The sequence below is a fragment of the Salvia hispanica genome, chromosome 4 (genome assembly GCF_029641045.1).
Source record: "Salvia hispanica isolate PSC_SH4W2 chromosome 4, Shi_PSC_v1, whole genome shotgun sequence".
NCBI lineage: Eukaryota > Viridiplantae > Streptophyta > Magnoliopsida > Lamiales > Lamiaceae > Salvia > Salvia hispanica.
In genome coordinates, this window is record NC_142695.1 from 6,866,632 (window position 1) to 6,880,267 (window position 13,636).

Below are 13,636 nucleotides of genomic sequence, written 5' to 3' on the forward strand. Positions count from 1 at the left end.
CTTGTCAAAATCGGGTAATCGAACCCACTATCTGAACATGTACCCGACATCTGAAAAATCGGATATCAGGTACCCAATATCCGAAAATTTTTGGATCAGGTTGGATTTATCCAATGCCCGATACCCAAATTTTCAGACTCCTACTTGCAGCCAATACCTTTGGCGCAGCAGTCAACAAATATAAGTTCATGAATATGTAACTCAAACCTATGGAGATGTTAGTAAGATTTGAATCTACTGCAAAAATGCCTACACCAAAATGAGATTTCAACTCAATCTTCTATTTTTATGCTCTCAATTCATATTTTGACAGAAGTGTACATGAAAAAGTGAAGAACTTTGAAATTCAACCGCCCTTACTGAACATTTTTCTCTTTCAAATCTAAGTATGATTTTCAACAAAACAAGAGTAACTAAATGGTGACAAAAAATCACCTAAATACAAGGCTCTAAAGATTTCTCAACACACAAAATTCATACTGGTTTAACTAGACATTTGCAATGACTTAATCACAATAAACCTATTTCAAGCATTCATGCTAATGCTACTCATAATTGTTGGATAAAAGGGATGATGGCACTGAAATGAAAACAACAGAAACCACATCAAAAGATAAGAACACAAGCTACCAATTCTCTTTTTACCCCATAGCAAACTTCCCCCTCAACATGGATCCATTGGAATATTAGGTTCTGTTGAATTACACTCGCACTATAAACCACTTTTTGGTCACCAGAAGGAAGAGGCATCGAAGCAAACAAAATCTTGACTTGAGTTTACCCTGGCTTATGTGGTTGAAATTAGAGATGTTGTCATCAAGTAAGGCTGCCTCACTCTTCTTGACTTTCCAATTTGGAAATGTGTCTTCACATCCTTCTAAAATGAGCTTTTCAACTGATAACAGCTTATAGGTGACACCAGAAATTTATCAGGCAAGTATTCAAACAGACAACACTTGATTGACATCAGGGCTAGTATCTTCAATATCACCGACATCATCTTCACTCGAAGTCTTTGCGATCATCCCCTGCATTTCTTGCTCCAAATCATAGACCTTGTCACTCATACCCTCCTTTCTATAAGCTTCCATCATTATAGAGTAAGTTGTGGAATCTGGTCGGCATAACTTATCCTTCATTCTCTTAAAAACTCTCTCCATCTCCATCAAATCCTGTGCCTTGGTGCAAGCATGCAACACTGCATTGAAGAAAGAGGTATTCTCAGGTATCTCCAATCTCCCCGCCAACTGAACAGAGCTGATAACCTTATGAAAGAGGCCGGCATTGGCATACCCTCGAATGAGACAGCAGAAGGTCTTGGTGTCCGCCTTAATACCTTCGGTACGCATTTGATCAAACGTGTACTCCATGTGCTTTGCATCACCAACATCCGAAAATGCCTCAATCACGTTGTTATAAGTTGAGGTTGTCCAAGGAAATGAAAGCCTGCGCATGTGCTCCATCACGGATGACATCTTATCATACATCCTCTTCTTCCCATAAGCGCCAATCAAAATGTTGAAAGTGCGCGTTTCTGGCTCTATTCCAAAGTCGCGGAACTTCTCATACCACCTCTCCATCATCTCAATCTGGCCATCATTTCCAAACAAGCTAATGATGGTATTCATAGTCCACACATCAGGTATGCTCGTCTCACTTTCGAGCATCCTTACAAGAACCTTCTCCATATCTTCATATCTTCCTGCCTTGCCATAGCCACTAAGAACTATATTTTGAGTGACAGTGTTAGGAGTAATCCACCTTTCAGACATTTCATCATAGAGGGACTCGAGTAGATCGAAACGGGTAGCATCGACACAGGCCTTTATGAGTATACTGTAGGTGTAGACATCAGGCTGGCAATGAGGAAGGGCCTTCATTTGTTCCAGAAAGAAAAAAGCCTTGTCAATCAAATTGCTGCGGCAACAAGCACCAAGCAGTGCAGTGTAGAGCTGAGCAGTTGGCTCCAAACCTTCTTGAAGCATTTCATCAAATAGTTGGCAGGCTTGACCAGGTTGCCCGCATCTACCGAGAAGAACAATGAGCTTCATATATGTCCCTTCTTTTGGATGATAAAAAGGTTGCGCCTTTAGCATCTCAAACACCTAATTGATCGGTAAACCAGCATGAATTAAGTGGGTTTGATGAAATGTTGTTTCAATCCGAAAAAAAACAAAATAGAAAATACATTGTAAGTTGATAACCACCTGAAGGGCTCGGAGCCACTGTTTTTTGTCAATGGCGTCGGAGAGAGATTCGGTGACAGTGTTAACCCACGCTTTGGCATTGTTCTTGTTATCCAGTTTCTTCTTGATGTTTTTGATAGGGCTTCTCCTTTTGGGTAGCTGCGTGGTGGAGGTTTGTATCTGAGCAGGATATTCACCGGCCTTCCAGTGCTTCTTCTTGGGCAAATCCGATGTGGATGATGCGGCGGAGCACAGGACACTGAATCTGCGGAGTGGCGGAGGGGCGGCGGTGGTTTTAGCGGTGGCGGGGAGAGGGGAGGGGAGGAAGGAGGAGGAGAAGGAGAGTTGAAAAGGACCAGCCATCACTATATTACTCGCATTCAGCAGTGGAGATGGATTGGATTTGGGGGGAGAATTTGGGAAGGATATACACACCGTAATTGGATAAGTTTAACAGGTGAGAGAGGGACCAGCGGTTTGCAGAACTTGTTTATAACACATAAACTTTTTAATAGCATCCGCGTGCTTAGGCCAGCAATAGGCCAGCCATTCTCTCCTCTGCCACATCAGCAATACTAAAAAATCTACCTGCCACATCAGATTTAGGCCAGCCATAGGTTAGCTATAGACCAGCCGCAATAAAAATAATTCAAAATATACTATATTTACAGAATTAAAATTACAATTAAAATACGGAATTAAATTTACGAGACATATACGGGAAAATTCATTAATTTTATTTAAATAAAAAAAAGTACATTAACTAAAAATCATAAAAATAACATAATAAAAAAAATCCGGACTTCCACACACGAGCCGCCTTGAATCTGTTATAGTTTGCCGCTAGCCGAACGGGGGTCTGTTTTAGGTCTTAATTTTGTATTGGGCTAGTTGTTGTTGTCCATCGCTAGATGTTGCTCTTGTACAGAAATTTAGAGATAGAGAAAATTGCGTTTATATAGTTTTTCAAAAATTAAAAAAAAGAATTAAAAAAAAATTTTTTAAAAAGAATTAAAAAAATTTAAAAAAAGAATTAAAAAAAAAACAAAATTCGGCGCTGGCCGATCGGCCCGCCACAATGGCTGCCAGCGCATCGGCCAGCGCCAAACGATCGGCCAGCCCACGCCGATCGGCTCGCCGATTTCGCGCTGGCCGACTCCAATGGTTCGGCTAGCCGATCGGCCAGCGCGACGAATCGGCTAGCCAGTCGCTAGCCGACCATTGCGGATGCTCTAATACTAAATCCATCCACGGAAAATCTCATTTTACCATTTAAAAATATTTACAAATTCTCTCACATAATATTTTTTTTCTCGTATTGTATATCATTTTTTCTCCATCTCTCTACTATATTTTTGCTCTCCTATTTTATCAAAATTTTTATTTAAATTTTGTATCCACAAATGAAACTATTTTCGTGAACGAAGTGTTGTATTACTCCTTCCGCAATCTTTTTTTTTTTTGTTGTCTCAAATTAGTTGGGTCAATTTTTTATAGAAAAATTATTTGTTCTTCTATTTTACTCTTTAATATTTTATTCTTTTTTTAATTTATTCTTTCTTCTATTTTAAATATTAATTTTTTAAATTACATGTCCAAAAAAAATATAAAAAAATAAGAGAGGTTAATGTGTTGTTCATTGCTAAAAAAATTGACTCGTTTTAGATAGAATGTTTCAAAAAAGAATATGGATCGCTATGATGAGACAAATAGAATACTCTCTTCGTCTCATGTTACTTGCACTGTTTCTTTTCAGCTCGTCACAAACTCCTTACACTATTTATAGTTTAAGTTAGAATTAATGCATTTAATTAATATGTTAGATTAAGTTAAGCGCTCATTTATTAAGTGATGTCTCATTACACTTAAAATTGTAATTTAATTTCACTAAAAAATCAATCCCAAATTTACGGCCTAAAATGAAAAGTGCGAGTAACATGGGATGGATGGAGTATTATTTTAGCTTTATAGCCTTCAAGGATAAAAATATAACGGAATTGGGCATGCGGAATTTGAATTAGAGCTTCCAATTCCTAATCCCATGTTTGGTACCACAAAATATTTGAATTTGGAATTAAATTACAATTTCAATTCCTCTTAAATTCACTAAATTTCATATAAAATTGCACTTTCACGCACAACAAACACACACACATGACCTCGTTTGCACACGCGCGCACACACATACACTATATAATTTTTTGAATTCAAATTCATATCATTTATCATTTTATCGAACAAAGAATTTAGAATTGAATTAATTTTTTCATTTTCAACTCCGTAAAAAATTTCAATTTCAATTTCAATTTCAATTTCAATTCCATGTAATGAATGGAACCTGTGGCCGTTTGATAGCTATATTACAACTAGATAAGGGAGTAATTTAGGCTTATTTGTGCGTTTGGTAGTTATGTTACCTATTTAAATAGCCCGTGTCTTATATTCGGCCCGCACAAAGCCCACTGAAAAATCCATGTTTCAAACATATATGTAAGTATCCATTTTGCTATGTTACCCATCTAGTCCACCTAGTTAATTTTAGAAAAATATAATTTTACCCATCAATTTTTATATACACTATTTTATAGGCATATACACATACATACTTTTATTATATTTCAATATACCAAATAATAATCAATGCAATTAATGAAGTGCAATCATATAGTATACTTGGGTATTTTTAATATACATAGGGCTCGTTTGGTAGCTATGTCATGTTTCGACTAGACATGATATCATTATGATAGTAATCATAGTTTCGATTAGTTAATTTACATATATTGGGTGTTTGGTAGATTAAGATAATTGTGAGTTATCTTATTGTAGTGTTTGGTACAATAAGTCACAAGTAAGGATTAAAATTATGATTGTCAAAATTATCCTCATTAGTTTAAGTTAATTACTAAACTATCATCATTTTACCCTAATTATTCCTATAAAATCGTTTTGTTTAAAATTAACATCTTTTCAAGCTAAACTCCTTACAAAAATTAGCATCTTTATATCAAAAAACTTATATTTATTTTAGTATTCTATTTTTGTGAGCATTAATAATTTTGGACAAATTTTATGAATAATCAATTATTATTTTGGACAAATTCTATATGAAAATATTTTATCAAGTACCAAATTTTATATGTTCAATTTTTTGAAGTTTAAAGCGTTTATGGATTGAACAACATCGTATATTTATGTTCAAAACAAAAGCAATTGCCTTCAAGTATTACGTAATTATAAGTATAATGTAATATAATGTAAATAAAGTAATATAATGAGAACATAAAATAATATAATGAGAATATTATAATATAATATAATGTAAATAAAATAACAAAGTAATATAATTAGAACAACAAATTGACATCAACAAAATTCTTAATATGATTTAATAGGAAAATGACGTCCTTCAATACAACAACTAAGTAAAATTGATGGGTTAGAAATTTTGATGGGTAAAATTGTATTTTGCTAACTTAACTAGGCTTCCATGATAAATAACATAGGATTTTGAGTAGTTACAAATATGACTAAAACATAAGATTTTCAGTGGGCTTTGTGCGGGCCGGAAATAAAACACGGGCTACTATGTTTGGTAACATAACTACCAAACACACAAATAAACCCAGATTAATCTCTTATCTAGGCGAAACATAGCTACCAAACGGCCCCATAAAATATAGTATAATAAAAATAAAAACAGCAAATTTAATAATGATCATATTTATTTAATATCTCATTTTTAGCATTTTTTATATAGTAAAAAAATAGTATACTTGGATATTTTTCATATACATATAATAAAAAATAAAATTATGATTACATGTCGTTTTTAGCATTTTATATAATAAGAAATGGTATACTTGAGTTCTTTTCATTGTTAATAAATTACCAAACTATCCAAAATTAAGGCAACATGAGAATAGTTTAATTATTAAGTTAAATTAGTTAGGGTAATATTGACAATACTCATTTTTATCTTTATTTATAAATTATTACACCAAACATCTAAATAGGATAACTCACAATTATCTTTAGCTACCAAACACTCAATCAAGATAAATTAACTAATCAAAATTATAATAACTATCCCTATTATATCATGTCCAGTCGATAGCCCTAAGATTCTAACATAATAGCAAAATAGTTGCAATTTGCAAATATATTCAGTTCAGTTAGAAGTGTGAGATACATACACACACAACTTCAATTATCAACTTATAAGACAAGGACACAGGATTAAGTTTTCACAAAATAGACAATAATAAATTTAACTAGATCGACCCAGTACAAGAGCGAGAGAGAGAGAGAGAGAGGACAAAGGTGAGATTTGAGAGAGCAACTTCCATAGTCAACGCCTGAAGAAAATTGCGGGTTTGCCTTTGCCTATACTATTCTATCCACTTAGCTATGCGATTTTTCCTTGTCAATACAATGCATATCTAGTTCAATTGTGTATATCATTTTCCTGTTTCTTTGTTGCTGTTTCGACTCCACAGCTAACCAACTATTCAGCTCCTGCTTCTGATCTATGACAGTATGAGGTTAGCCCTAATCACTATGCTTCATCATTAACTAAATTGAACACTAAACCGAAGAATTTTGGCTGCAACTAACAGAAATTCGAGGCCCTGGTTGGAAGAAAAATCGAAATTCATGACTAGTTGCTTTTTTATTTTGCTTTCTACTTATAGATTTTCCTCCTAATATTCCTAGTTTTCAATTTTGAGCCTTGTTGTTTAATCTATGATGAACTGAAAGTTGAGAGTGTGGAATAGCGCTTGATAAGTCTTTGAGCATTTGATTTTCTTTCAAAATTTGACCTTACAAGAAGAGTGTTACACTTCCTGTTGGATGATTGAGTATATTCCACTTTTATGTGCTAAACTTGTTTTGCTGCTTTGTTTGCTTAGCTCTAGCATCTTATCTGTGTGTTCATATATGTAGAATTCTTCTATTTCCCATAATGTCGAGATTCCTTGCTTCATGTGTGCAGAATTCGTTTATTTATGAGTAAAGGTCAATTATGATCCTAAAGACCAAAATATCATCCCAATTGCATTGCAATATCATCTTAATTTTATAAATCCTAAATTTATATAACACATAGGAGAGAGAACAATACTGCACACATTGAACAATATTGTGAGAGCTCTTCTTCTCATCACCTTAACTCACACTTTTGCACACACACACTTTGACACATACACACACAACTTCAACACCAACACATACACACACACAACATCGATACACACACACTCTGTTAGGAGTAAAGGCAGTTCACAAATCGCACACTGCGTGTTGAAAGGAGTAAACTAATAATAATTACACAGCACAAGTGTTTAAGAAACAGAATGAATAACTAAAATAGAGAAAACAGTTAACTCCTCCTTGAGGCCACGGTTCACACCGTTCACGAATGTGCTTTCCAAAGATGATCTCTTCTAACCTCTTGAAGCCCTTTTTAAAGGTTAGAGTCATACTTGAAATAAATTATACTACTAAACAAAACAAATCAAATCCTACTTTGAAAAGGAAATAAATACGGAAACTAAATAATAAAATTAAACTAAGCGTGTCTCTCCTATTTTCTTTCAAGCATATCTTGAATATATCTTCTTATCCACTTGGAGTCAACTGATTATCAAAATTCACCACCCGCCGTGCACCTCGCATATACACCCTCCATGGTTGGTCGATATCACACTCATTTACTTGTATACAAAATAATATCATCTAAAATATTAGGCAAAAATATTTTTGAATAAATAATTTTTTTTTGCTAGAATCAACATATTAACTATTCATATTTCATTTCATTCTATTCCTATATTATTTGTAGGCATCAAGCATAGAATGAAATGAATAACAATTTCATTCCTTTTGTATTCCTTATCATAACTAAGCAAGAGAATGGAATGGAATGGAATGTCTGTCTGTTCCCATGTTCATTCCGCTCCTTCCTTATTTAATTCCATCATATCAAGAATGGCCTAAGATTGTCAGCTTCAGCTATGCTCAAGTCTTAGGAGGACGTTGGTATATAGGTCCCAAAAACAAGTATAGTCCTAAGAAAGTAACTGTCTCACAGACTAATTTTTACATAGCTAAAAGAATGAAGAAAAAGAAGTTTGTATATTTGAGATAATTTGGAGCTGCTAAGTCCATATATGTGATTTAGATAGCCTTTGTTGTCGTCTCTACAGTTCTGACAGGTCCCCAAACCAGGAGATGAAATCTGACCAGGCTGGAGTCAATGTTGAGAATAAAGAATCGAAAGCTCATCTCATTGAAATCTTAATATCTTCATTTGATCAAAAATTAGAGAAGTTGTCAGTAGATCCTTCGTACTCGTATGCAGCATGTATCTATAGAGTTTCTGAGAAGCTCCGGAAAGCAAATGAAGCAGCTTATACTCCTCGATTAGTGTCGATTGGTCCACTTCATCATGATCGAGCCCAACTTCAAGGCATGGAAGCTTCCAAGTTGAAATTCATGCATAATTTCTTGAGCAGATTTGGAATTGGGATGCATACGTTAGTCAAATTTGCAGCAAAGGAAGAAAGTTTTGTTCGTGGCTGTTATGAGGGTAAAATTGACCTTTCTGTTAAGAAACTTACAGAAGTGATTCTCTTGGACGGGATATTTATCGTTGAACTTTTCCTACAGAACTATTTTTCACAGCTGAGAGACAAAAGCGAGACAATATTTGAAAATCAGTGGATGCACAATAATTTGTTGCATGATATGATGTTGATAGAGAATCAGCTACCTATAAGAATAATGAAGAGCCTAATGGATTTTGTGGATCTTTCATTCTTGAACGAGGGCAGAGTGCTCACCATCTATGATCTTGCTCACAGTTTCTTCAAGAATGTTGGTAATACGCACAGGGTAGCATTGACATCACGGTGTAATAATGCTAGGCATTTTGTTGAGTTTCTTCTGTTTCTTCATGCTCCAGCAGCGGGTTCTCGTGATACGTCATCTTCAGCTAGAAAGGTTGAATATACTCGCAGTGCAAAAGAGCTACAAGAAGCTGGAGTCAGGTTTCGTGATGGGAAAGCAGATTGTTTACTTGAGGTTTTCTTTGAGTCAGACGGTGAAAAAAGAGGTTGCTTGTTTAAGTTTCTGTGTGGACGAGGAGGTGAGCTGACGATCCCCAAATTGAGAGTTGATGAATTGAGTGAGACATTCTTTCGGAATCTTGTAGCCTTTGAGCAGTTAGGCCACTTTGGACACTTTTCCAAATATATTACAAGTTATGTCATACTCATGGATAGCTTCATAGACACATCAGGTGATGTTGATATACTTGTGAATCATGGCATCATTGAGAATAAATTAGGTGACAGCCAACAGGTAGCAAACTTGTTTAACAATCTTCACAAGGAAGTTGTAACTGAAGCAAACGACTTCTATTTTGCTAAGACTTGTGGAGAATTGAATGAATACAGCAAGGATTGGCTTCACCAGTGGAAAGCCAGCTGGTTTAGATCAAAAGTGATGCTGAAAAAGAATTATTTCAGCAACCCTTGGTCCTTCTTGTCTCTTGCTGCTGCAACCGTGTTGCTCATTCTTACAGTTATACAAACAGTCTGTTCTATCCTCCAGGTATAGTTTCACATTATTCCTACCATTCAAATATATTGCTGTCATATATTGTTTCAGAATGCTTCCTTGTATCATTCCTAAGCATACGTCCCCTTATGTATCTGTGATGCTTCTTATCAACCTCTGGCATGCTAGATTTGCCTCCCAAAATTCATAATGTATATTTCTTTTGATACAATCATCATTTGATAATATTGCTCCATGAACCATATTGATATCACTACTCTTATCATACAATCACTAAAGCTGTTATCTTTTTCCTAGTTTTGCTGGAAAATTGTTTATGAGCTCTAATTAGTGTTATCTTATTTGTAACAAGGTTTGATGAGTAGGAGGAAAGGAGTCCTGTAAAGAAGAGCATATGGTGGGAGGTACTTTCTCTTGAGCATATCCTGGTAACACCTTATGGTCTTCAGCTTGTCACCAATGATGCAATTATGCTAACTTTTATGTATGACTTTATATTGTATTTGTGATGTTGCATATGACATTCCTACATACTGGTGAAATAAGATGGTCTTGAGCTTGTTGCCAAAACTGATGATATATCTGCATGATAGGATATATTTGTAAAATAATAATGGTGAAGATAATCTGTAATTTTATAAATAACTAGTGTTAACCCACGTGCGATGCACGACGAAATATTTTTCCATCGTACGATTTTATATTGTTAATTGATTTAAAATGAGAAACAATATAACTATATAAGATTTAAAAACATAAAAATATACTACAATATAATAACAATTCAATAATTATATACTCCTCAATTCATTTTACACTTAAAGACATATTCCCTCCGTCCCGGATAATTTGTCCCATTTTTCCATTTCAATCCGTCTCACATAATTTGTCACATTTCACTTTTTATCGTTTATGGTAATGGACCCCATAATCCACTAACTTATCCATACTCACATAAAAACTAACATATAAAAGTAGGATTCACATTCCACTAACTTTTTCAACTCACTTTTCATTACATTTCTTAAAACCCATGTCCGATCAAAGTGGGATGAATTATCCGGGACGGAGGGAGTAAAATTAAACATATTCAAAATGAAATCAAGACAAAAATAATTTTTTGGATAACAATGAAGAGAAGTATATCAAGTGTTGACACTTTTGAAAAATATGTTTAAAACAATCCTTCATATCTCATTGCTAAAAAATGTAAATCACAATTTTCACAAAATAATGAAACAATAACTCATAAATTCATAATATTCAAAACGTCAAAATTATGACCATAAAAATAATCTGAATGATAAACTACACAAAATAACATTACATTAATGGGTTGAATTGACATTATTACATTATGACTTTTTAAATATTGGAGCATTTATCTTTATTAAACGTGGCTTGTTGAAACATAAAACATCTATACCTTTTTATGCTACTTTACAATTCTCAATACTGCAAATTTTCTTTTTATAAAAATATATCTAATATATTTATTTACTCAGCATGTTCATCTATAGATAAGATAATTAGATTCACCATATAAAATCAGTTGTATCCCAGAACAATTAAGTGCTAAATCTTAATTTCAAAGTATTATTAGTAAATCATAATTTGGTAGTAGACTATTTTATTTTGTTTGAACAACTAAAAGTTTCATCGATTCGATTTTGCTAGGTTTAATTATCTCATTGCAAATATATACTTATATATACATGAATTTAATAATTCATCATAAGTGATCGAATATTATTATTTTTTTTGACACCACTTAATATAATTATAGCGTCAATGATAATATAAATATATAAAAATAATAAATTGTGTAAAGATGGAGGTAAATATTATGCATGTTTTGAGTTAGGGATGTTACAATTCCTCCCTCTACAAGAATTATAGTAAGAAATATTGGGATAAAATTCTTTAACCATATATACACGCGGTACTCTAACCAGAGGCGGACATAAAGAGAGCCATGGGGGGCCCATGGAACCCCCAATATTTTTTAAAAATTATAGGAGTAATTTAGTAATTTCACATTATAATTAAATTAAATATTATTTTATATTAAATCAGAGTTAAACCTAGATAATTAATATCCCAACTTTGATCTTCTCGGCCAATATTCACTCCAGCTGCTACCCATTCTCCTCCCCCTTTCTCCAATTATCCAATACATAATTTAATATTGCTTCTCCATCTCAACTTCTCAAGAATAAATGCAAGCTGCAATTCCATATTCTAATGTTCACTTTCCATTGCTGAATAGCTTGAGTTGTTGTTCCATATTGTCTATTCACTTGCTGTTCATTCGGCAATTCGAAATCAAGTTATTATCCATCAGAGTTTTTTGGAGCTGCTTTGGATGAGCTTGAAAATCAACTTCAAAGCTTTATTTTTGATGTGCGGATAGATGAAAATTTTTCACAGGTATCTGGGATCGGTGATCTTGCTCAGCAGATGATTTCTACAAGAAAGCATGAAGATGTTCCATTGGTTTATTTGTTAGTCAAGTTGTCATTGCTCTTGCCGGTTGCTATTGCCTCAGTGGAAAGAGTATTTTCAGCAATGAAATTCATCAAGAGTTCTCTACGTAATAGTATGGGAGACCAACTATTACAAGATTGCTTAGTTCCTTATATTGAAAAGGATGTCTTTGTTAATGTTACTAATGAAACTATTATGCAGTGATTCCAGAAGATGAAGAATAGAAGAGAAATGTTATGATATGTTTGTTTTTTACTTTAATACTTAAACATTATTATTTAATTTTATATTTTTCTAATTTTATTATAAATTATTTTTGGACCCTCCATCGTAAAAATCCTGCGTCCGCCACTGACTCTAACTATTGCAATCAAAGAAAAAAAACAACAATAAATGAAATAGAAATTACAGTGAAAATTATAAAATAAACAAAACTATTAAGTCTAATCTAGAAAAACCCTCTATCCTCAAGACAAATTACATCACGGTTACTGCTCTCGGATTGACATATTATCCCCAAAGATGAAACGACTTTCTCCTAACGTATATTGCATCTCAAATTCGCTAGGCACCGACGAACTTGATGGCCTCCAAAAATTGAGCAATACAATGTTCCTAAAATGTTGAGAGCTTAAAAGAGAGAAAGAATACTTTTATTGGTGTGTAAATCATCCACAACTTAATGTCTTTTATAGGCACATAAGTAGGACATGAGAGATGGAGGTTTAATTTGATAATCAATTGCATATTAATTTGATCACATTAAGAAATCATTAATCATTACATTATAATAATATGAAAACGTAGGAGTATATAATTATTGACGTATCATGACCTCAACAATGAAACCGTCGGTCATACACAAATATTGGTACATAATTAGTATTCTTTCTCACAATTAATTAGCTATGGTATAGTAGAATTCATTCTCATAATTAATTAGTATTATATAATTAGCATGGCCTCAATATCTGGGGCTGACTAAATATACCGTAATACCGAAATACCGCACTTATCGTACTGAAAAAATGCCGAAAATATCGAATTTGTGGTATACCGCAAGTTGCGGTACGGTATGATACCGTACCGATAGATTTCGGTACGGTAAATGTATAGGTTTTCCTATACCGCGGTATACCGCAATATACCGCATTTACGATATTTGCTAAAAATTCAATATATATGTTATATTTAAAATTTATATAAAAAATAGTTAATATGTTAAAATCCGTAACCTTACTTTCATATTTTAGTTCAACCGCCCCCAACCCCAAACACACACACGCAGAGATGCAAATCAAGTCAATCGTATAGATTTGATTGTGGTGTAGTTTAAATCTTTTGGACATTATTTAAATAAGCGAAATTTTATTTTAAAT

General features: G+C 33.6%; 2 protein-coding genes across 6 annotated transcripts; one reads left to right on the forward strand and one right to left on the reverse strand.

Moving 5' to 3' along the window:
• Nucleotides 1–456: 456 nt before the first annotated feature.
• On the reverse strand, nt 457–2,650 carry PPR2 (Tetratricopeptide repeat (TPR)-like superfamily protein). Its single transcript, XM_048094371.2, has 2 exons — nt 2,208–2,650; nt 457–2,105 (listed from the first exon to the last, which is right to left on the reverse strand). Exons 1-2 carry the CDS (start codon nt 2,547–2,549, stop codon nt 942–944), a joined length of 1,506 nt encoding a protein of 501 aa, XP_047950328.1. The 5' UTR covers nt 2,550–2,650; the 3' UTR covers nt 457–941.
• A 3,786-nt stretch (nt 2,651–6,436) lies between these two features.
• Nucleotides 6,437–10,340, forward strand: LOC125196169 (UPF0481 protein At3g47200-like). 5 transcript variants are annotated; one of them, XM_048094572.2, is made up of 4 exons: nt 6,439–6,560; nt 6,686–6,730; nt 8,396–9,803; nt 10,123–10,340. In XM_048094572.2, the coding sequence occupies exons 2-4, from the start codon at nt 6,726–6,728 to the stop codon at nt 10,126–10,128; spliced, it is 1,419 nt and encodes a 472-aa protein (XP_047950529.1). In that variant the 5' UTR covers nt 6,439–6,560; nt 6,686–6,725; the 3' UTR covers nt 10,129–10,340. The 5 variants fall into 5 exon arrangements, with proteins under 5 accessions (XP_088913520.1, XP_047950528.1, XP_047950529.1 ...); XM_089057395.1 differs by having other exon boundaries at nt 8,418–9,803; XM_048094571.2 differs by having other exon boundaries at nt 6,438–6,730.
• The last annotated feature ends 3,296 nt before the right edge of the window (nt 10,341–13,636 follow it).